Here is a 24,656-nt window from a genome sequence, read left to right on the forward strand (position 1 = left end):
TACCACAAGAATGGCTCTTCCAGAACAAAAGTGGAACTTTGATTATCTCCGCGTAAGGGCTACTGAACGAAAAATGTTTACTCCACAATCTTGGGTTTAAGGTCTATCACGAAATTGTGGTAACCTTGGTGTAGATCAGATTGCAATGTGGAATTTTCCTCACAAAAAAGGCATTCAATGTGCTATATATGTGCTCTCATTTCTATTCTCTTCACTACATAACTGACATTCATGTTTAATCGCTCGACTGGTTCTATGACCTTGAATGATGTTCATATGTCAATATATATGAAATTTTCCTCAATGGTGTCCAGTATATCAATGCTCTCTTCATTAACAAAGTAACATGCTGATTAGATGCTTGGTTTGAAAAGCATACTCTCACACATTATAATAAGAGTCGTAACCCAATGTGCCAAAATCCTTCAAGTGATATTGCTTCTAGATACAAGTCAAATTCTTTTTTTTTCCTGCGTTGTTTCTTGTATGTTGCTGACATCATTTAAAAAAACATTAAGACATCCCTTAATCTATAATAAGGTCTTTTATCTCATTATTAATAACAAGTAATTATATGCATATATATAGTTATATGATTATTTTTTACATTTTTGGATGTGATTAAAGATATGTTCATTCTTAAACTAATAAATTAAATATAGACATACATAGTATTTCACACATGTATATATATATATATATATTAAAAATACCAAGTTTAGCTCATATTAGTACTCTTGCATTGTATTAGCTTCTATCAATTATTAATATATATATATATATATATATACATACATACATACATATAAAGAGAAAAAAAATAGAAAAAACTAGATACAATTTGAATCTTAGTATATCTTAGTAATTTTTATACATAATAATACATGTGTTTTACCAATATATATATATATATATATATATATATATATGATCTTTATGTAGGTAACATACATATATTTTTAAAATATATCTTAATATAACTTAGTATATCTTTTCAAAATTTTAGATAAAGATTACACATTCTTATGTATATCAAAGTCAAAAATAACTAAAAGACTTTAATTATACAATACAAATAAATATTTTTGGAATAACCTCATGTGCTTCGGATTTTGAATTTTTTTAAAAAATATTCAACATTTAATAAATGTTATCTCAAGTTGTTGCTACAAGTTGTTTCTCTACTTCCAAATTAATGTGAAAAAAAGAAATTAGAATAAAGTCAAGATGCAAAAGCAGCATTTTGTGGTTTAAAAATGGTTTTCACTTCTACTTCTATTTTATGTCATCTAGATTTTTTTCAATCCATTTGTTTATCGTAGAAACATTTCCATCAAATTTTACATTAGGTGTAGTTCTATCAGAACTTTATCAAAATAAGAGTTTAGAATGATTATTTTCAAAATAATAAAATAACAAATTTTTAATTTTTGATTATGCATAAAAAAAACTCTACTACAAAATTTGATCTAAAATTAAATATTTTAAAAGTATTTGACGCTGCAGTTTGTGTTGTTTTTGAAGATTTTTTGAATATGAAATGGTTTATTTAACAGTAAGAAGTAATATATAAAATAAACCTATCTATTTATATTAATATCTATATTTAGTTATTTATAAAATAAAATAATATCCAAGAATGTTTTAGCCATACACAAGCAAATCATAGAGACGACGAAATCCAAAAGGAGAAGAGATAGGTTAAGACCAACATTAGAAGTAAACACTACGTTCAGATTCAATAAAAAGAAGAGACAGGGAGAATGTGTAAAGCTGTGAAAGCTAACTGGATTCTGGTCAAAGTGATTACAGGACTAGTTTCAAATGGAATCACAGTTGTAACATTGCCAACAGAAGTATCAACATGGATCGCTGAACACATCAAGCTATAACCTACTCCAACAAACACATTGAGTAAACTTTTGCTGAAGTTCCGAACCGAGCTCAGGTACTTCATACGCAGCAGCATGCACAGGCAAATCGAACTCAGAATCCTCGTCATGGAGGTCGGGGTGGTGGGTCAATGGCGGGTGCAACAGCAGCAGCATTGGCCTGGTGGAGCTCAACTTCTACCCGAACTTCAGGCGCATGTTGACGAGGCGCTGGAGGGCCTCCGTAGAAGAGATTGTCGATCTCATCAGGCTGGAAGGTCAAACTGGGTTCTAGGAAGAGAACTGATCGCAGCGGACTTGAGCTCATTGTGGCGGATCAACCCTGCAGTTCACGTTGCATGTGCAGCTCTCCAAGCTTGCCCAATACTGGTGCAACCCCAACTCACTAAACTGAAGATCTGCTAAATCAACTAGGATACATGAACCCCGTGCAGGTCTGCCGCAACGAACTCGAATCCGGGGGGAGGGACTTCCGCCAGGGTTCGAAGCTTCAGCTCACACACTTACACTGCTGCAAGTGTTTGCGGGCATGACAAAGAGGAGAGGCGTTTCTCAAAGTCTTGACAATCATTACTTACACCATAAACTCTATCAGCATAAGGCTCTGATTTCTAGCGTACGACACCAAGGACCTCAAAGCGACCACCCCTTTTGTCTCTTCAGCGGTCGTGAGAGGGCTCTTCAGCTGTGGTCAACGGTGTCTCAAAAAGGCCTCCTACGTTCTCTCTCTTCGGCTATGGTCATTGGGGACTCAAAGCGGCCTGGTGCAATCTCTCCTCTTCGGCTGTGATCAACGGTGTCTCAAAAAGGCCTCCTGTGTTCACTCCACTTCGGCTACGGTCTTCGGGGACTCAAAGCGGCCTGATGCGATTTCTCCCCTTAACATTTGATAAGAGGGTCAATGTGGGCCTTATGCGATCTCTTTTCTGCAGCTGTCTTCAACAGAGTCTCAAAGCGGCCTGATGCGATTTTTCCTCGGGTGTAGTCAACGTGGTCTCAAGTAGGCCTCCGGTTACGGTCATCAGGGACTCAAAGCGACCGGGTGCGTTCTCTCCTCTTAACATTTGATCAGAGGGTCAAAGCGGGGTCTCAAAAAGGCCTTCGGAAATCTCTCCTAGTCAGCTTTTGGTCAGAGGGCTCTGAAACTGTAGTAAGAGGGATTTGCAGCTGTGGTAAAAACCCTTGAGCATGGAACTCTGTTCACACAGAACACCTCTGCATTACAAGGGTAAGGAGTGGCTTTTCAGAATGCTTGAGTATTATGGTATCACAATCAAAAAGTTGCCTCAATCAGATGGGGGAGCCAGAGCTTGACGAATCCCCAGATAAAAGACTGGTAAAAGTCCCATTTTTTCAAATCTATGTAAACTGTGAAGGGGGATGGGTCATCGCAGAGTAGAACAAAAACCACATTGACCCGATCCTAGTGCCATAAATTACAGGAGGTGCTAACTGCTAGCCTTAAGCAAACAGCCTCGGTTGTGGATTATGAGGATTCCCCACTCTTGAGCCACACATTGGGGGCCACGTACGTGTAACCCCGAAAGAAATCACGGTCACCAGACTTGGGTGTCCCGACTGGAGAATCATCGAGAGGCAACGTTGTCCACGCCTCATCAAAGTTCGCAGTACACTGCTTGCCATTAACGGCAGGAAGGAACTTAGGAGTTACTTGGCGTGCTTCAAGCTTGCGCCAATTAATACCTTTAAACCACTTGTTCTGCTTAATATCCTCGCTCCCAGTGGGTCCATTCCCTAGTCGCTTACTAGGATCTTTCTGCAAAAGCTACAAACCCATCCCGAAAATGTGTAATTCCATGTTAGCACCCATAAACATCCCAGAATTAGAATGCACTACGAGTCCGTACTCGAAGTGCTGCCAATACACTTAAACTGTCTCCGAGATATTGTGCACACCACCAGATGGAAATTGGTAAAAACGAGATCGATCTTGCTTAAAAAGACCATAACCTTGAAAATGAATATGCTTACCCCTTTCAGCAGGTTATTTGCATCCGCAGTCAAGTACGTTGGTAACTTGATCTTGTCTTTGATGATCTTCTGCTGCAGCTTCTGCTTGTTTTTATGTGCAAATGGAGGCTGTATTCATCCACTCTGGCTCATTAGTTCATTTCTCCGTTGTTTGATAAAGTAGGATTCTGGATATTTAATGAAGACGCAACGATTATTCGCATTCTTCTCTATCCAAATATTTATAACCATTCTAATTCAAAAAGTCGTGGTAGAATGCAGTACCTGACCAGTGAGCATCTCATAAAGTAAGATACCAACACTCCACCAATCAGCTGGTTTACCATGTCCTTTTGAGAGAATGATCTCAGGTGCCATATATTCCATTGTACCACAAAGGGAGTTTGAATGACTATCTTCCTTCACCTCCTTAGCTAGCCCAAAGTCGGTAAGCATAACCTGGAAAAAAAAATTGGTAAAATACTTCAGTGTAATTTTCCAATGAAAGAAACAAATGATTGAACACGAAGCATCAAATCTCTAGTCCTTCTTTAAAGATCAGTGATATGAAAAACTGCTTACAAGCTACACCGAAAATCATAGACACTAAGAACAAGCGTACAAGATTTGAGTAGTCACGTACATAGCCGTCGCCATCGAGAAGAATGTTTTCAGGTTTCAGGTCTCGATGAATGATTCCATTCTTATGGAGGTGTGCAACAGCCAGCACTATCTCCGCAGTATACATGCGGGCCAAATCCTCGCTGAATAACAAAGCACCATGTAGGTTCAATTGAAAATGCTCCCAACTACTCAAAAGATCAAATAATTTCATGTACTAATGTACTAGAATCATACTTATAACACAAGACTAAGACACATAGACCACCAAAGAGCAACAATTCGGTTGTATGAATGAACTTCAATATTACAATCACATACAAGCAGGAAAACAACAAAATCACAGAAAAGCAAGGTCAAGGACCAGCCAGGCACTCACTTGAAGGTGCCTTGACGATACAGTTGAAAGAAAAGATGTCCACCATTAATAAAGTCAAGAACCAAGTAAAGTTTGGACTGTGTCTGCACCCAGAACGAAATTTGGTATATCAATCCAGATATTCTATTCATGATTTTGAAACTGATGTTGTGATGCCGTAAAACGCAATCCTCATCCTAATAACTACCAAATTCATGCAGCAATTACATGCCACAAGTGGTGACTATTCAAAACAAGGCAGCAGCAGACTAATATGTGCATCACTTCAACTGAACTTTGAAAAGTAGGACCATCCAAGACGTAATATCAGAAAAATTCCGACCTGAAACGAGTATTGCAGCTGTACAATAAAGGGATGAACCACTTTAGTGAGGATGTCCCTTTCTGCCTTCATATAGTCCCCATGGTTTCGCTCTATGATCTTTTCCTTTCTCATAACCTTCATAGCGTAAATTTCTGAGGTGCCCTTCTTTTGAACCTGAAATACTTTACCAAATGCACCCTGACCAACGACTCTAAGGAGTTCAAAATCCTGAGGACCCAACTTCTCCGTTCCGATACCATTCACAAAATCCTTCTGCAAATGATTGTCACCTTCTAGCTCACTTCCACTGCCCCCGGAATCACTAAGTGCTTGCTCTGTCACCTTGGATGTGAGTTCACCAACCTCATGAACAGTAGGAGAATCACTCGCAACCCTGACAAGTGAGAGAGAGTCTTGCTCGTCCCACACGGGTTTGCTCTGTAATCTCGTTAAGCTGGGTTTTGGAGATGGTCCAACCAGAGAATGAGATCGAGAATAGACAACCACAGGATCTTGGCGAAGCTCAAGGCTCCAGTCAATTGTCTCCCCATCCTCAGCAACAGCGGGCAGCGGGGAAGTAGGATGAGGTGGTACAGGCCCAAAGACGTCAGAAAAATCAAACTCTTCATTGCACTGGTCAGGATAATATGCAGTATGTACCATCGGCACAAGAAGTGGAGAAACTTGTGACGCTGCAGGCATTTTCTGTTTCCCTGCCGCCATATCCCTGAGGTAGAAAAATGAAAACTTATTAACACTCCGCACAACTGGAAACTCGAGCAAACACGAAAAGTTAAGTTTGGAGGATTAAAAGGATTCGTCTCTCATAACTCAGGTATTATTACTTCTAGCAATTGAAACACAAGGGTCCACACTATCTAACCGTAACTAGGGTAAGTGAGATTTCGTTTAAAGAAACCCCAAGTTCGGAATAAATAAATGGTTTTAGATGCCAATCGTATTCTTAGACTAAAGCTATCGTACTTGTAGCATTATCATTTCAAACTTTTTGTAAGTTATTTTGCTGATAGCTCAAAAGGTGAAGGAACATAAAAAGGGAAATACAAATTTATCTGGCTATGACCTAATCTCTCTTGAAATCCACGTAACCCTTCCAGCGGGACATGTTCAAACTGAGAAAAAAAATATATAAAAAAGAAAGAAAGATAGAATCATAAAAATCATAATAAAAGAAGGTGAAAAACTTGTACTCATTTCATGATCCAGTAGAGGCAAGAAAACTTCATGTTGGAAAATGGTAGCTTCAAACCCAAACCGAGACAAAGTTCCATAGGGACTAACTGTGAAAGATTAACTCAAAGAAATCGGCAAGATTCCGTAGCTTTGCAATGAAGACAAACTCGTCTAAATAGCCTAACAAAAAAATAATAATAATCACGGAGAAGTTTACCAGCGTTCATGACTGACAACTAATTGGATGCATCTGTAAGACGTGCTAAGAACAAAGCATCTAAAAAACTAGTAGCGTCTTCCTTTGCGAAAAGGTATAAAATAAAAGCGAGGAATAAGAAACTATCCAGGACCATTTAGTTTGGACATGAAACAACCTACTAGAAATATAGGGTACTCATGTCGATACCAAAACCTACATAGCCTCGGCAATTTATTTCGTCAAGCCTGAATACGATTGTAAAAGCATCTAGGCAAAAATTAGAAGCACAAGAGTGAATGAAATGAAAGACAAACCTGAAAGTGGTAGCAAGTGTCATTCTGAAGACAAGGACCACAACTTGATAAAAGCGCTGGATAAGCCTGCCGACTTCCGAAAACAGAATTCGTTGAAGACAATCTCTAAGCGGAAAATGGCAAGCGAAAAAGTACTAGTACAGCACGTCCGAGGACGGCCACAAAAAGGCCCAGGGTTACATCGTGCTGGCTATGGCGACCACATATACCGTATAAATTACTTTCCTCCAAAACAAAATAAAATTCAGACCATCAAACTCCTCTGTATCTAGTTCGCCGAAATAAGTTTCACTATCACTTTAGACCAGCCCTGATAACCGATGACAGCCCCAACACACTCCCGATGAAAAACTATGAGATAACCTGCGGCAACACGAAAATGTCGAGATCGTTACTTAGACAACAGAGAATGAAAATAAACCTAATCAAGAAAAAGGTGAACTAAACCAAAACTTCGAGTTCCAAAGAAAAACAAAAGAAAATGATCACACTTAAACACTCCGACAAGTGTCTTATTGCGAACGCCTACAAGCTTCCTCGAAAGAAAGAAAGGCGTCTTGTTGACCAATAAAAACTAGAGACTTCACAGCAAACAAATTAAACTACGAGAGCAATAGAACGTCTTAGCAAAACCTAACAAAACCTCACAGCCCATCGCTAGCACGCTTCACATCAAAAATAGAATAAAGTAGAATCTCTGCACACATCGACGCCCTCACCCACTACCATGAATAACAAACACCAACATGCTCCACGGAAACCAGATCGTTGACCCCAACAGGCTTCAATTGCATCCTTATTTTCCGCTCCCGGAATGCAAACAACAGCAGACTCCGCAACAGCTCAGAGTTTGCGCTGCTACATCAAACAAGCCTACGGAGCTCTCAAAGGGAATTAGTGACGTAAGGTGTGCACGTTCGCACACACTCGGATGATGATGATGATAGCGGACTACGTAAGTCGCCTCAAACTATGCGGGCGTCGCTTCTTGTCGCCGCGCGCTCGCTTGACTGGTCTTCAACCTGGTCCGCATCCACACGAGAAAGATGGTCCCAAATCACGCAAAATTCCGCGCGGAATGTGACGATTGCAAATGACACGTCCAAATGCAGTGTCCCGTGATATACGTGGCGATGAGCAAATAGGTTGGGAGGGCTTGACGTTTTGACCCTCGTTTACGGATGTGGACAAGTAATTGGCAGCTATTTAATTGTCAACAGAAGAGAACCTGCATTCATTGCACCATATTTTAAATGTAAATGAAATGTTTATAAATCTTATAATTTTAAAACCAAAATTAATTAGAAATTAGTGGGGCACTTTATCACTTTACTTAATAGCTTATAACAAGGCTATTTTACCGCCAATCTTTTGAAGAAGCTTGTAAGCTCTTAATTAGGTACCAATGTAGCTATTAGAAGTCTTAATAAATTTATAATTTAAATGAGATTTATTTAAGATGGTCTTTATATAATATGAGGAATCAAAGATATGAAACACAAAGAACCAAAGTATCAATACATTTTTGTATCACTAGAAAAGAGTAGATAATCTCTCAAAGTTGATATAATATTAAGTTTAGAATTGCTATTGGCAAAAACAAGAAGACTGGACATTCTTGAAACAAGACTAAGAACAAGAAAGGACTTGGCAAAAGTGAAGAAGGCTTCATTCTTGTTTCCATATATACTATATAATTAAGAACTACATGATGATCTATATGACCTCCAATATATATCTAACTTGCAAGACAAGTTTTTTACATATGTGCCATATGGCCAACATGTGCCACAAGTCACCAATAAGTACAATAGGTGGCCAATTATTAGCCAAGTTTTTAACCTATCAATCATCTACATACATGTATAGAGTCAAATTTGTATTTATAAAGTTTCTAAGAAACTTATCCACAAGATATTACCAAATTCACTTACTTCTATTTACTTCTATCAAATTTATTTAATTTAGATAAATATATATATGTCTATGTTATTATATCCTATTCCATTTATGAATACCACAAAGAGTGGTCATCACATTTTGAGAAAGTCTAAAATGCAACAAATTATATTTGCCACATATTCTAATCTTTGTCTCCTTCAAAGATAGTTAATAGGACTTCTTAGACATTAATAGTGTCTCATACCATGGCAAAAAGACCACGTGATTATTTGATTATTTTTGAGATTTTTATATCTTTCTTCAAATAAAAATTTAAAATACCATCAATAGTGGTTTTTACCTCTAATAATATCACCAAATATTAAGAATCTCTTCCAACATCTTGATACCAAACATATTATATCTTACCACATATTTAAGGAAGAACATGTTATTTTTGAAAATCTTCATTTCTATTATGTTGTCTTCAAGCTTGCAACAATCTTAATGCCTCATCTAATAATCTAATAAACTATAGCTTTTAAATTGAATTGGCTAATTATTAATTTTTATTTTTTACTACCAAAAATATATAAAAACCACAAAGAAAGATAAAAGATAGAATACAATCTTTATTGAATCTTATTTTTTCTATAAGAAGGAATTTTTTAACTCTCTATCTTAGTTTGACAAATGTTGTTTATGAAAAGTATTAATCTTATTTGTTACGTTTGTTAGAATTTTAGATGTCTTCCATGTGCATTTATTTATATTATATCTACACTAATATATAAGATATTTCAACCTATTTTTGAGTTGTTTTAAGTCTAAGACTTCTTTAATCTTAAGCTCTTCATTATTGTCTACTTTTATAAGAGAAGGTAGCATTTGTCTTCTTCCTTGTATATGTTATATCTTCTATAGCTCAGAAAGAAACACATGGAACATAGATTGGATCATTATAGATTATGATAGATATAATTGATAAGTAATTGAGTTGATCTATTTATAAATAAAAAATGGTTTAAGTATTTGATATTTCAACTAGTTACAAAGGTAATTAGTCTTGATATTACAACAAAGTAACCATATCTTATTATTAATGTAGGATTAAAGTTGTTTCTTGCGATAGGCATTCATATTGATTTTTTTTTCATTCTTGAGCTTTAATTAATTATGCTTTTATTTTTGCATGTAGATCTGATAAATAATTTGCTAAATCTTCTACTGCAAGATTATTAATTTTTGAAAAATAAAAAGCATTAAGTCATTGATAATAACCATAATTAATATAAAAAATAAATTTATTAAATAAAAAATATATTGTATTATTATATACAAACTCTGTCAATAACAAAAGAATTATCTAATTATCTTGATATTAATTGATAGTATATTTCAAATATTATTTCAAAACTTGAGTTATTTATTCTATTTGTCTATTATTTTGAAGATAAAATTTAAATAAATTAAGTTTCTATATTTAATATAATATCCATTAGCAATCCATAATAGTAATAAAAAAAATTAAAAATTAGTCATTTCTATACTTATGATAGATTTTGTATATGGTACAAAATATGCCATTTTAATAAAATAATCTACTATCACAAATATAGAGTCATATAAACTTCAGATTGAAAGATCCATGATAAAATTCATAAAAATAAAAGATCTTAGTTATTCAAGTTTAGGTAGTAGTTAGTAAAGTCTATAAGGTCAATGATAAGAAATTTTTTATTTTGAACAAAAATCACATGATTATATAAATTTTTAATTGTCTTCTATATTTAAAGCCACCAATAATCTCTTAATGGTAATTTCAAGGTATTATTGTATTCAAAATGTCTTGCAATTCGAATTTTGTGATAGCTTAAAGAACATGTAATTATACTTTACTTTCTAGAGCAGATAAGAATTTTTTAAAATAAAAAATATTATTCTTAAATTTAAATTAAGAAATATTATAAGATTTAAAAGATATATTTTTATTATCATGAATAAGAAGATTTAAAGACAAAATTAATTGAATTTGTTTAAAAAATTTTGAATCAATAATCATTGTTGATATTATAGCTCAAAGATGAAATTACTCTAACTCCAATAAAAATGTTTGTTGTTAATTGAAAGCTGGATCTACTTCTTTAGGTAGAAGATAAGATTGTTTAAAAATGATATTTGACAAATCTTATTATTTTTTTTTTATTGATCAGTAATCTTGAATACAAATCTTAACAAAGATATGTTTTAATGACCTTGGTGTCAATTCAAAACATGTGCTAATATAAAATATTTGGAATTCTTGAAATTTATATAAATAGTCATTAGATTAGAAGTGCCTTCCATATAATGGTGCCAATCTTGAAATAAATCTACAATTTAAAAAAATTATTTATTGAGGATCTTATAATTAATCTAGATCATTGAAATTAGTTTTAAAAAAAAACTACTAAATGAAGATTATTATCTATTTTTATTTGTAAAAATATCATACCAAAGGCAAAGCTTGATGTATTTCATTTTTGTAAAAAAATGGTTTGAATAGATTGATATAACATAAGATTAGTGCAAAAACCAAAAATTGTCTTAAAAGCTTTGAATGTTGCTTCAACTTCTTTATTCCACTTAAGTTTGTTATTATAAGTAAAATGTATAAATGGAGTTATAATTTTTATAAAAATATTTAATAAATATTTGATAATTATTGGTAAATTCCAAAAAAACATTAGACATTTTATATTGTTTTTAGAATCTTTCAAATCATGATAGTTTGAACTTTTTTAGGATCCTATATAAGGCCATTATTTAAAATAAAATATCTTAAGAAGTCAACTTAAGTTGTATAAAATAGTTACTTTTATACAATGTTGCATCTCTAAATTTTTATAATATATAATAAACATAAAATATATATTCTTTTATATTCTTAGAATAGATTAAAATATTTTTTAGATAATAAATAATAAAATAATATAAAAAATTTCAAAAAAATTAGTTATTAGATGTTGAAAAGTAGTTAGTTCATTCAAGAGTCCAAAGGCATGATATTATATTTGAAATGTCCATACCTGATTCAAAATATAATTTTTCATTCATTCCTTTTTTTTTAATGTGTATCAAGTTCTTTATTTTTTATAATTTATTTATTAATTTATTTATCATAAATATTTCTTTAATTGAGTTAATTTAAAATTTATAATATCAAAGATAGATGATATATATTTTTAATGATGATCTTCTTGGATCTTCAATAATCTACATGCACCCATAGTGATTTATTGTTCTTTTTCACCAACAAGATAAGAACTTATATTAGAGATTTTCAATGGCATAAGAAGTTTTTAGTCAAATTCTTAATAATATACTCTTTGAGTTATCATAGACATATATATTTACCTAAATAGTTACTTATATGATTAAGTAGAAGTAGGTAAAATAGAATAATTTCATAAAGTCTTCTAGAGAAGCTTTATAGATGCGGTTTTGACTTTAGATGTGTTTTTAGATTAGAAACTTGGCCAAAAAGCTAACCATGTATTGGTAGCTTGTGGAATAAGTTACCTCTGTATAGTAGCTTGCGGAACAAGCCAACTATGTGGCACATACATAGATAACTTGCCTTGCAAGATAAGACATGTGGCTAACAAAGTCAACACATGTTGGAGGTCCTATACGACATCGCGATGTGGCTCTTAGTTAGATAGTATATATAGAGGCAAGAATGAAGCCTTCTTCACTCTTGTCAACACCTTTCTAGTCTTAGTTTTGTTTCAAGACTTTCTAGTCTTTTTGTTTTTGGAAATAGTCATTCTAGTTAATATTACATCACCTTTTGAGTGACTTTCTAGTTCTCTTCAGTGATAGAAGAGTGTATTGAGGATTCCCTTTCTTCGAGGTTCATGTCCTTGACATGAGTGCATCCAACTTATTTATGTCATTTAAATCAAAATTTAATTTTTGAAAGTTTTTTAAAGTTTGTGATATTCATGGTTGGTTTAGATTTTGAGAAATAAATATATGTTTACAAATTTGAAGGTTACTTGAGTTTTGTGGTGTATTTATATGTGAAATTTGGATAATATATTGGTGTATAGATTGTAAATGTGTATGCAAATTTTGAAGTCAATTAAATAGTTAGATTGAAGTGTATAAAGGTTTTTATAGGTTAAGGTCTCAAAAATTGGAGTTTGAAGATCTGTGAGTATTTCTAAGATCTTTAGCAATTTTTCAATTGGATTGAAGTGAAATTTTTTATATATGGATACTAGACTCAATTTCCAATGTTTGGATTAAATTGGATTATAATTCAATAATTCATATAGAAAAATTGTTATTAGAAGTTTAGCATTAAGATTGGAATAGGAAGGTGTCCAACATCCAATTCGATTAACTTACATTTCTCTCAATTGATAAGTAGAATTTATTTCATCTTTTTTATGTTTGTTTTAAAATAAATTGTTAAAAATTATGCAAAATTTGAGTTGATATTGAAAATTTAATCATTAATTGTTTAGATTTCAATCTACTATAGGATTTTTTAAAAGTTTTTTTAAAATTTAAAGTTTGATTAGGATTTGATTTAGGATTTATCTAAGGTTTAGGGCTTCATTAGGATTTCATTATTATTTGATCTAAAATTTGATTAATATTTAATTAGAATTTCAATTAGAATTTGTCCAAGGATTTAATTAAGTTTTCAATAAAGGTTTGATTTATAATTTGATTTAGGATCAATTAAGGTTTCAATTAGGATTTGATGTAGGATTTGATTATGATTTATTAGGATTTTAGTGAAGATTAAATTAAAATTTGGTTAGGATTTATTTAAGATTTTTATTTTTAATATTTCTTTAGCATTCTTGATTATTTTTTTAAAAGTTTTTAGTTCTAATATTTCTTTAAGATTATTATTATTTCTTTAATTTTTAATTTTTGTAGTTTTTTAAGATTTATTTTTATTATTTTTTGAAATCAGTTTATGACTTCGTATGTTTCTTTTATCACTTCTTTTAAATTTACGTTGAATTGGTCAGAGTTTTATTAGAATTATGAAAGTTTATTTAAAATTTATTTGAGATTCTATTAGACTTGATAGGATTTTTGCTATATTTCTACTTATCTTCCACAACTAGGTGCCTAGTATATTCTCAAGTAAAAACACAACTAATACAACAATTTTTAAAGTCCTTATTAAAGATGAATTGAACAATTGGAAATACAATGCTTTAAAAGAATATCTACATTTTTCTTCTTAAAGGCTTTTTAATAATCTTGATACTAGTTTAGAATACCATTTGAAGTATTAATACTATCACAAATGAGTTTGGCATAAATAACAAAAGGTGATTTATCTTTTGCAATATGTATAAAAGCTCTCAGATCTATTTATAAGAATATAATTTTATTAAATTAATAACTTTTTACTTGGATAGTAAAATTTTGGATTATACTATGAAATAAATCAAGGTTATGAAAAATCTAGTATAATTGAGAATTTTATTTTTTTAGCCATGATGAACCTAAAATAATTGAATTAGAGGAACATCTAATAATATTAAATATTATTAAGCTATTATTACTATTCATTCCTCTATCTAAATGGATAATTTTATAAGTATTATTTCCAAAATACAATAAATGACTATCTATGATTTCTACAAGTATGGTCATAATTTTTTTAAGTAAGAAAATTTCTTATTTTTTAATAAAATCTTTGTCTACAAAACAAAATGCTCTTAAATCTAATAAGATAAAGACTTTGTAATTATTTGGTCCTAAACAAACATCTATTATAAAATAAAGTGATGGATTTGAGGAAAAAATAAGACCTTTATTAGGTATTGCATAAGATTTTAGCCACATTGACTCTATTATAGTTAGATAAATTTGTTTCTTAACATATTGTCCTCTTTGGCAACATTGATATTTTTTTTTATAATTTTATTTTTTTTTAGATAATATTAAGCAATGAGCTTAGATTTTCTATAGTATAAATATAATTCTCCTTGACAACATCAAATTTTTTCTTGTTTAGTGAAAAAATTGAAACACATTGTATTAATTTGCATAGGTTTTGATTTTGATAAATAAGTTTTTAAAAACTTAAAAATTATCATCATGCCTTGATTTAATCTTCTCCATTCAAATCTTTATTCTTCGTATCTATAAAAAAAATCTAATTAATTTATATAATGGCTTCAGTAATAAATTATTTTTAAAATTCTATTATTAGCTTTATTAATAATAAATCTTTGATATTATCTTTTAATCAATACTAAAATTAATTAATAAGAACTTCATCATTCCAATCAACATCATATAGAAGGTTTTGGAATTAAACAACATATGTAGAAGTTCAATATAATCTTTGTGGTAAAATTAAAAGTTTGATCTTTATTATCCTTTTTAGATTTTTTTTTCATATGCAGCTAAAAATACTTCCAAAAATAAATTTAAATCATATAAAATTTGAATAGTATTTTCCATCAAAAGTACAAACCAAAAAAAGAATATTTTTAGATAAGAGTGTATCTATAAATCCAACTTGAATAAATCTATTAAAATATCAAGAAAGTTGCAACCTTAGATAGAATTTGAATTAGTGTAAAAATCTTCAAAATTTTGATCTTCTTATATCTAACTTCTTTTGCATACTTATCCTTGCTTTTTTCATATTTATAGTAGCAAGACTTCTTTGATTTAATTGTGAAGTTGATATACTTATTTTTCTCAAGTATACAACTTTTTGGCTTGGACATTGAACTTCAAAGATAAATTCTTCTATAGGCATAGAAATCGCACTTCTATGGTTGATGTTGATAATACATTAGATTTCCACCCTAAAAGTATTGACAAGCTCATGAAGATTTGCAATATTTATAAATCTATTCTTACTTTAACAAAGTGTAGTATATATATATATATATATATATATATATATATATCTATATATATATATATATCTATATATATATATTTTTATCTATGTAATATGAGATTTTAACAAATCCATAAGTTAAATTAAAAGAGGATAATGTGCAAGTTCTGATATCAAATAAAAATATCTACAAAAAAAAAGTCTATTTTTAAAAAATCAATATTAGAAAATAAAAAATATTAATTTAAATGTAAAAAGTTTAAAACCTTAAATATACAACAAAAGAAGTGAGATGATTTACTTAATTCTAAAAAAAAAAAAATAATAAAAGAAAAAAAAAAATAGCATTCTTGTCAAAACATCAACGACATCAATAAATAAATAAATAAAAGATCAATACACACTTATGGCACTAGAAAAGAGTAAATAATCACTCAAAGATGGTATAATATTAAGATTAGAATGACTATTATTAAAGACAAGAAGACCAAAGATTCTTGAAAGAAGATTAAGAACAAAAAATATATTTACTTGTAAGACAAGTGTCTAACTTGCAAGAAAAATTTCTTACATCTACATCATGTACTCAACTTGTACCACAAGTCACCAACATGTCCAATATGTGGCCAACTTATTGACCAAATTTTCTACATATCAATCACTTACAAACATGTGTAAAGTCAAATCTATGTCTATGAAGCTTACAAGAAGCTTATTCACAAGATATTATCAAATCTACTTACTTCTACTTACTTCTATCTAACTTCTTTAATTTAAGTAAATATGTGTGTCCATTACATGAGATCATTAAGACTTATACCATAATAAAAAATTATATATAAATTTAAAAAATACCTTATTTAAATACATGATAGTAACCATTATGACTTAATTTTTTTTATAAAATAAGAATAGAAAAATAGAGAGATAGTATCTTTTATTTAAAAATGACTATTTTATTAAAAAAAATACTACAAAATTATAATTTATAAAACTAAGATTAAGATGGTACAATGATTTAAAAAATTATTTTCATTGTTTTCAATTTTGACTTAATCTAAATTTATCTTAAAATAGATCAATAGATTGATACTTAGTTTAATAAGTAAAATTGTTATTATATAATTCAAGAATATTTATTATGAAGGAATTTTATAAAATACATTTATAGGTGGAGAGTTCTGTATATATGCATGTGCTCTTTATTGAGATGATTTTTTTGACTCCTTACTTGTTATTCATTACAAACACCATTGTAACCTCTATTGTCATCACTATTGCACCACTTTACTTATTACTACACTTCTTTTGTTTCTTTAACTTTGTAAGACATTGTTGCATTCTTTTGCCTATACACATCCACATCTTTGTTGGTCTAGAAATTGTGTCACATTCACACGAACTATTTCTTTACTACCATGTGAATTATTGCATAAGACAAAGAAAATGTAACATAATTGTTAAAACAAGGGCTTTTAGTACAAAAGATGTTAGCACAACTTAGTCTTAGCTTTGTGATGATTGATTGCATTTACATATGGCATATCCAAGGTGTTTTATCAAGATGGATTGACTACAAATACTGAAATAAAAGAAAATACTAATTGTTTTATAATACAAGTTAACTAAAAAAGTGTGCATAATTGAAAAAACAGAAATCAAAATACAAAAGTGTGTTTGTAAAAACATACTTATATATTATACATCTAATTGTAGTTATGCAAGCATATTGTTATGAAGAAGATTGTTATTTTACTTTATTTTTCATTTTTTTAATGCTAAATTTATCATTTAAATAGATATACTCAAAATATTATAACAAAAACGACTAAATGTTTTATAAAAAAACAGAGCTATCTTGTTATATATATATAATAATAATAATAATAATACGTTTATCTTAGTTTTTTATCATAAAAATCCTACAATTTTATATATATATATATATATATATATATTGGTTTCCACCAATTTCTATTTAACAAGTTTCTATTGTGTAAATTTTTATTATATTATATTTTCGTTTTAATAATCAAATGCATTAACCTGTAAAAACTTATATATTAAAATTTCAAGTAACCACATCTTACAGCATTTTTCAAAGTGTAGATTTACAACTTGAAAAAAATGATTATTTATTCCTCTTGAATTGAACACTTAATTGTTATGGTTGATGCATTTATGTTTATTTGGTTAAATTATTACAACAACACATTGTTTTAAAATGTTTATATTCCACCGTATTCAAGATTGTAAAAAATCTATATAAAAAGTCCTATCTTTATTTTTTATTTTTTTATCTTTATTTAATTTTAATTAATTTTTTTTCAAATATAATTGTATTAGGGTAAACATTTGAATTGATGAACTAGTAGATTTAGTGGCATTGTATCCAGAACAATAATTTCGATATCAATACATACAATGCTATACGTTTGCCACTGTATACAAAGTTGTCACATTTTCATTCAACAATTAAAGTTCCTAGCAGGCACTAGTATACTCTTTTTCCTCAAGAAACTTGTGTATTAATTATGATCATTACAACAAAGTATTCACCAGAAATTGCAACCCATCAGCATTAATGTGGAGGTGCTTCATCAACTTGACAACTTACTGCAAATCTTTCATGCGTTTTGGATTCGGGTAAGATAATCTTTCAGTTCCAGTGCAGGGCCGCTTAATTACCAACTTCGTTGTAACAGGTTCTGCCCAGTTCTCGGTCACTCCGGAGAATGAAGAAAGTACTGTACCTACCCAGTGTGAGAAATGATGTCACCGCACTTAATAACAGAGAAATAGGTCGAAAACAGCAATGCTACCACCACAAATGAACTGCACTGTAATAAACAGTTCATTCACACATGACCAATATCAACTCTGGCACTGATAAAATTTTGTGTGCTCTAACTGCACTGACTACATACTGGTGGAATTCCATGCTCCTGAGAACCACACCGGTTTCGAGGCGCCTGACAACCACCACCACCACCACCAGTGAAGACGTAAGGATTCTTAAGTTGGTGTATAAAACAACGCTATACAATGCCACATTCCCGTATATTTTATCCACTTTTGAAAGCCTCAACCATTATGAAGCCATCGGTGCCAGCTAAATATGTAGCGGCATATGTTATGGAAAATACAGTGGGCCAGAAGGAATCCTTTGGCAGCGGTTCAAGGGAATGTAAGGACATCCATTGCCCCCACTCCCGCTAGTCAGCGGTGGAAGTATGGCAGGATATGAAACTTGCTGGTCGGACGTTCTAGGGTTGCTGCTATAAGCCGAACTACAAGTAGTATACACAGGTCCAAGCACCTCCCGCTTGGCTCGGGTCAATTTGTGTCCATGGCCTTCCAGCTTGAAATCTGTGGGCCGCGGAGACGAGTTGAGATTCATACATGCAACACTGATCTTATTCCGCTGCCAGAACCGTAGAGTCTTCCAAAATGATTTACTGCCTCTTTTGCAATTCAATTGAGCATGAGTCTTTTCATCTTCATAAGGAACTACATACTCCATAAAGTCAACACTAGCAGCTCGCTTGCTGGACTTGCAAGATTTAACAAGTACATGCTCGCAGAGAGAATTAGACGACGGAAACTTGTTTTCTCGATATAAGGTGCGACTTTGTTGAGGCGACTCCACATGCACGGTTTCAGCATCAGCCTGTACCTAAAAACAACCGCTGTTGATTGGAGTTAAACTCAACAGGAAAAACTGGCCCACTCTATGCACTTATATCTCTACTTGCATGTGCTGCTCTGAAGTTCTCAATATTTCTGCTAGTAACATCTCCAGTAGTATCAATCTCCAGTATAGGATGCACTATTACTAGTCACCGAACAGCACAATTTGATTATCAAGATCACTGGCCAAACCAACTGTGGAGGCAATTTCAATGCAAAGACCAACAGAGGCACTACCTCTTTGAAGCCGGCATCTGGTTCAAAGCCGAAACTGTTTACATTCTCTCTTTCATACTGTAGCGACGGTGAATCAGTTGCTAAAAACCGGGATTCCATACTCGAATAATACTGAAAGCAACTCAGTCACGGCCCATGCTGCTTCACCAACAAGTTTCGCGTGAGACCTGCACAATAATGTGCAACAACTACAGTTCCAATTACTGGGAAGAGAAAGCGGCTAAAACTAAGTTGTACTTTAACGCACTTCAATGTTGTCCAGCATTAACCCGACCTGGTTGCAATCAATGGGAGATAGAAGCTTATTGTGCAGGGAAAGGTCATCTCCAGCACTAGTAGCAAGGTAGAGAACTCTTCGATGTGACCAGACGAAATAATATGGCACTACACCCTAATTACAATACGTACAATGAGTACATCACCTTACTATGAGTGGTGTCTGGCCTAGACTATAGTATCGAATGTTACTAGTACACCAAAGTAATCGTCACCAGCTGAAATTCCAGAGTCTGAAGAGACGGCATGATCGTAAAGTGATCTCTCGAACACCTTCTCACATCCCTCGACCGAGTTACAGCAATCAAAAGAAACACCGGAACTGCCGAAAATTACAAGATGAATTTCAAATCTGCTCGCCCAACATTAAACAAGTTTGTTTTACACGCACATTAAATCGAGATTTTGAAATTCTCGGAATATAAATCCAACACTGCAAGCTGCTATCTCGATATTTGACTGTCATCTCATCATCCTCAGGGGAAGCTCGAGGTAAAGTGAAAACGAAAGCATTCTCGCTCATACGCTAGGGAGCGCGATACGACTCAGAGCAGAAAATTAGACCCAACAACGCACAATGCTTGGTCTGCATCAAGATCCCTAGCGATATGTGATATCCGCCTCAGTGTGGGAATTTCCGACATACAGCACAGATGAAGCAAAGGAAGTGAAACTATTGGCAAAGCAGGTCCAATACGGCAGCTCAAGTCATGCAGATTTCTCCTTAACCCCTAAAACCTTTTCTAAACGGTGCGCTGCCCCTCTTGTTGATCTTACATCCACGGGACGAAAAGCTTAAGTACCAGCAAAGTCCACAGAGAATCAGTTTACTTTAGAAAACCTAGATTGAAGCAAATTAACTTAGAGTAGTCTGGTGGTAAGGTGACCAGGAATTTCTCGAGACTTTCTATCAAATTTCTAGAACGCCAACGGTGATGATCACTAATTGTTAAAATCCTAATTTATTCACGCCGTGAAAATCTGATGCATGAGGTTGACGAGCCTGAAAGTAAATATTTTAGATCAGAGAATGAATCTTAATGCAGGAGTTAGTCGGCTTCAAAAGATCTGGGGTAGACTACTGCAACTGCGAGAAATTCTGCCTTTCGGTTGCAAACAAAATAAAAGGAGGGAAATACGTCTGGAGGGGAACTTTGGTAGGCACACTGGACGGTGAAGCACATCATCAACAGATTCTGAAAGTACTCACCAGTCGCTTCAGCAGAGTCAACGTCATTCTCAGTCGATCTAGATCCGTTCTGCCTACTTCCATTGCGATTATAATTCATATTGGCTAAGTGGAGCTGAAGTTGGAATGATCAGACATGTTCACTGCGTGGAGCTGCAAACTGTTTAGTGACTTGCGTTTGTCAGGGGTGAGACAAAGGATTATTCACCATTCGACAGGCACCGTCACGATCTGGACGTGAAAACTACCTGTTCGAAGCTGTAGAGAATTAAGTAGCAACACAGACTGACAAACCACTAAGAAACAAGTGTACTCGGTGAAGCTCACTGATGATCGGCTGCTAGCAAGTGCCGTAACTTGATCCAGATACCACCGACGAATCTAGCGCTACCAAAAATAAAAATAAAAATAAACATTTTGCATAGAGAGCTCGTAATGCAGACTTTGCGTCAGAAATTCCTCGAGTGCGAACTAAGCGACGATCGAAGGTGAACCTTACAACTTCGACTCTCAAAACGCTAATCCAGTAAATGTAAATCGAGATGCACAAGTGCGCCTGATGGTACTAGGATCCTCAATGACAACGGATCGACCTTTCCAGGCAGCAATCATGTGAACCAGCACATTTGATTCAACTGGGAAGGGGGAGAGATGGTGAGATGACGTAAGAAAAATGGCACAGTAGTAGATCAGAGCACTCGGAGCGCTAGCGGAGCATGTGAGGAGGACGAGAAGTGCAGGGCGGCAATGAAGGCAGCAGCAGGCGGCGTCGCAAGGGAAACGGAAGTAAGTGCGTGACGAGGGATGGAGGGCGAAAAGCGAGTACAGGGTGAGACAGACTAGTGCACCCAGCGAGCGCCTGATGATGCGAGAGTGGCCTTGCATTCATGGGCAGAGGGGCCCCTGGCCTGCCTTGCTCACTCACTCACTCTCGATCACTCGCTCATTCTCTCTCTCTCTCTCTCGCTCACTCACTCGTAAAGGGAACCCCCCCGCCCCCTGTGCAGCAGCATCGCCCGTGCCGGTCCCGGAAAGCTCTCCGAAGCCGCCCCATTCACTACGCCGCTCCAGACGCAGCAGCCCCATTTTAAGAGCCCATATTCAAAACCCCTCACTCACAATTGATCACACGTCCTCTTTCTTCTATTTTTGGTATTTTATTTATGGAAGTGCAGCTGGACACTCCCTTGCCCCCCCCCCCCCCCCCCCCCTCTCCTTGCGCTGCCTCCACTCATCCTATTCCTTCTTCTTCTTCCTCTCGCCTCCTCTTTGCTTTGCCTTCCGAAGCAGACCCTCTCTTTTCCATGTTTGCCAGCCTCCCCCCCCCCAATGTCATTGTCCAAAATCCTTGGATGGTTTCCCCTATGTGGTGAAAAATAAATTCTTCTGCAGTTTGATTTTTGAGATGATATAAAGCAAGAAGAAAAATGTGGAATAGAGCAAATTATTATTATATTTTGACTTTAAATAGAGTGCTTCAAATGTTGATTTGTAACTTAAATTTAAATTTATTCCACATTTAAATTTCTAACTTAAATTCACCCACTTAAATTTAAATTTCTAACTTAAATTTAAATTTTTTTAAAAAATTGTTTCTTGAAGAGCTCTAAAACAAAAATTTGAAGACAATATTGTTTGTATAAAGAAAATGTACATTTAAAAAATGACTTCATTTATATGAGGAATAGTCATTTCTAAATTTATTGTAGTACATACTATTGAAAGGTATTGAAACCTACTTGAATATAGAAAATTAACCAGATTGGCACAACCTTGACTTTAACACGGAACAAAAGGGGCTGAAAGTTTTTATTTGCAAGGATTTGTATTACAGACGATTTATGCAATTGAAGTGACAAGACTCACCAAAAATGAAACTACATACTTTTCATATATATATCAAATGAGTGCTTTTATAACTCTATGCTGATATAGAAAAACATTGAAAAATAATAGCAAACAGATCAATGTGATGTTTGAAGAACTAAGTACTGAGCAGTGTGTACTCCAAAAACATTGATAAGTAATTGAAGTAAAAAGAGCATAGATAGACTTTTTTTAAGAAATTGAATGCAAGTAAACTTTAGAGAGAACCTTGTTATAGAAAAATGAAGTCATTTGATGTAGTGTTTAAGTGTTAGTAAAGTAAAAATATACATACTCATAAGCAAGTTGAGATTTTGGGTACTCAAGTCAGAAAAAAGAAGATATTCACTTTTGATGGAATAAAGAGAAGAAAAAGAAAAAGAGAACAGAAGAAGCACAGTTTCTATCTCCTATAGGTATTATATGGACTTGGTAAGAAGAAGTACAATTTTTTGGACAATTTAATCATCTCTAAGCATTTAATTCAAATTCTATCTTTGAATTCAATATATTATCCATTTGAAGTATATGAATGCAATAAGTACTTTCAAAACAAACTTGGATTGTCTCTTTGCCAAAAATAGACTAATTATATAACTTACAATTATATAAATCATGTTTTTTATGTTAGAGATTAGATGTTTTGTAATAAATTTTAGATATAACTTTGATCATGGTTTTTTTTTATTATTTAAGAAAAAAAAAAAAAAATTACAAGGTTGATGATATTGAATCTTTATTCTTGTATGTATATTGTTAGAATATATCCATATTTTTTATTTATAAAAATGATAGCAAAAAAAAAATAATAAAAAAATAAATGAATCAACTTTATTATCTTTTCAAAACCAAAATGTTGTATAATAAAAAAGATTGTTGTAGACTTGAACAACACAAAGTTATACAGGTTCTAAGAATACTCTTAATGACCTTTAAAATAAAAATAATTCTTTGTATTCAAAACTACCATTCATATGTCCATTTGAATATTTATCAATTGCTTTAAAAATCTTATTGTTCTTTGATGCTTTACAAATGTATTCTATTATTCACATTTTATTAAACTTCGATATTAGTATCATGTTTAGCATTTTTTTTTTTTTTTTTTTTTTTTTTTTTTTGCACCATATATGATAAGATATATATATATATATATATATATATATCTACACACACACACACACATATATATATATATATATATATATATATCTACACACACACACACACATATATATATATATATATATATATACACACACACACAAATATATATATATATATATATATATACACACACACATATATATATATATATATATATAGGAAGTTGGAGATAGACAAAATCAATAATGAGATGGAAATGTGGGTGTGGCTTTAACAACTTCCTATATATATTATAAGATTTCTTATATGATGATTTCGTATGAAGTCAAAACTAAGATAATATTATATCTATTTTTTTTTTTATTATTTTATATTTTTGAAGCTTGTTAAACATTCCAAGTTCTTATAATTTGTAATAATTTTTCTTTAGCTAAATTACTTCAAGAACATTCCATTATTCTTTAAAAACATCAATAATTACTAAAATATATTTTTTTCAAACTATAGTATTTTTTTAATCATTTTTTAATAAAAGAAATTTATATATATTTTTTTATTATTGCAATATTATGAATAAATTACATTACATATATAATAAAGTCTATGTGCTTCCAATGTACATCTCTTTATTAGATTTTGAATAACAATATTAGTTTTAA

General features: G+C 32.3%; 2 protein-coding genes across 4 annotated transcripts; both read right to left on the reverse strand.

Annotated features, from left to right (window-relative positions):
• Nucleotides 1–1,762: 1,762 nt before the first annotated feature.
• On the reverse strand, nucleotides 1,763–7,960 carry LOC112293573 (serine/threonine-protein kinase AtPK2/AtPK19). 2 transcript variants are annotated; one of them, XM_024543165.3, is made up of 8 exons: nucleotides 7,601–7,960; nucleotides 6,875–7,237; nucleotides 5,186–5,894; nucleotides 4,864–4,946; nucleotides 4,507–4,627; nucleotides 4,149–4,322; nucleotides 3,885–3,992; nucleotides 1,763–3,678 (listed from the first exon to the last, which is right to left on the reverse strand). In XM_024543165.3, exons 2-8 carry the CDS (start codon nucleotides 6,895–6,897, stop codon nucleotides 3,379–3,381), a joined length of 1,518 nt encoding a protein of 505 aa, XP_024398933.1. In that variant the 5' UTR covers nucleotides 6,898–7,237; nucleotides 7,601–7,960; the 3' UTR covers nucleotides 1,763–3,378. The 2 variants fall into 2 exon arrangements, with proteins under 2 accessions (XP_024398933.1, XP_090112775.1); XM_090256649.1 differs by having other exon boundaries at nucleotides 7,594–7,802.
• Nucleotides 7,961–18,237: 10,277 nt separating this feature from the next.
• LOC112293240 (uncharacterized) lies at nucleotides 18,238–22,069 on the reverse strand. Of its 2 annotated transcripts, none has more exons than XM_024542443.3 (3): nucleotides 21,046–22,069; nucleotides 19,560–19,726; nucleotides 18,238–19,302 (listed from the first exon to the last, which is right to left on the reverse strand). In XM_024542443.3, exons 2-3 carry the CDS (start codon nucleotides 19,656–19,658, stop codon nucleotides 18,766–18,768), a joined length of 636 nt encoding a protein of 211 aa, XP_024398211.1. In that variant the 5' UTR covers nucleotides 19,659–19,726; nucleotides 21,046–22,069; the 3' UTR covers nucleotides 18,238–18,765. The 2 variants fall into 2 exon arrangements, with proteins under 2 accessions (XP_024398211.1, XP_024398209.1); XM_024542441.3 differs by having other exon boundaries at nucleotides 18,238–19,308; nucleotides 21,046–22,064.
• Between the last annotated feature and the right edge of the window lie 2,587 nt (nucleotides 22,070–24,656).

This window comes from Physcomitrium patens, chromosome 16, assembly GCF_059467195.1.
Source record: "Physcomitrium patens ecotype Gransden chromosome 16, ASM5946719v1, whole genome shotgun sequence".
Lineage (NCBI taxonomy): Eukaryota > Viridiplantae > Streptophyta > Bryopsida > Funariales > Funariaceae > Physcomitrium > Physcomitrium patens.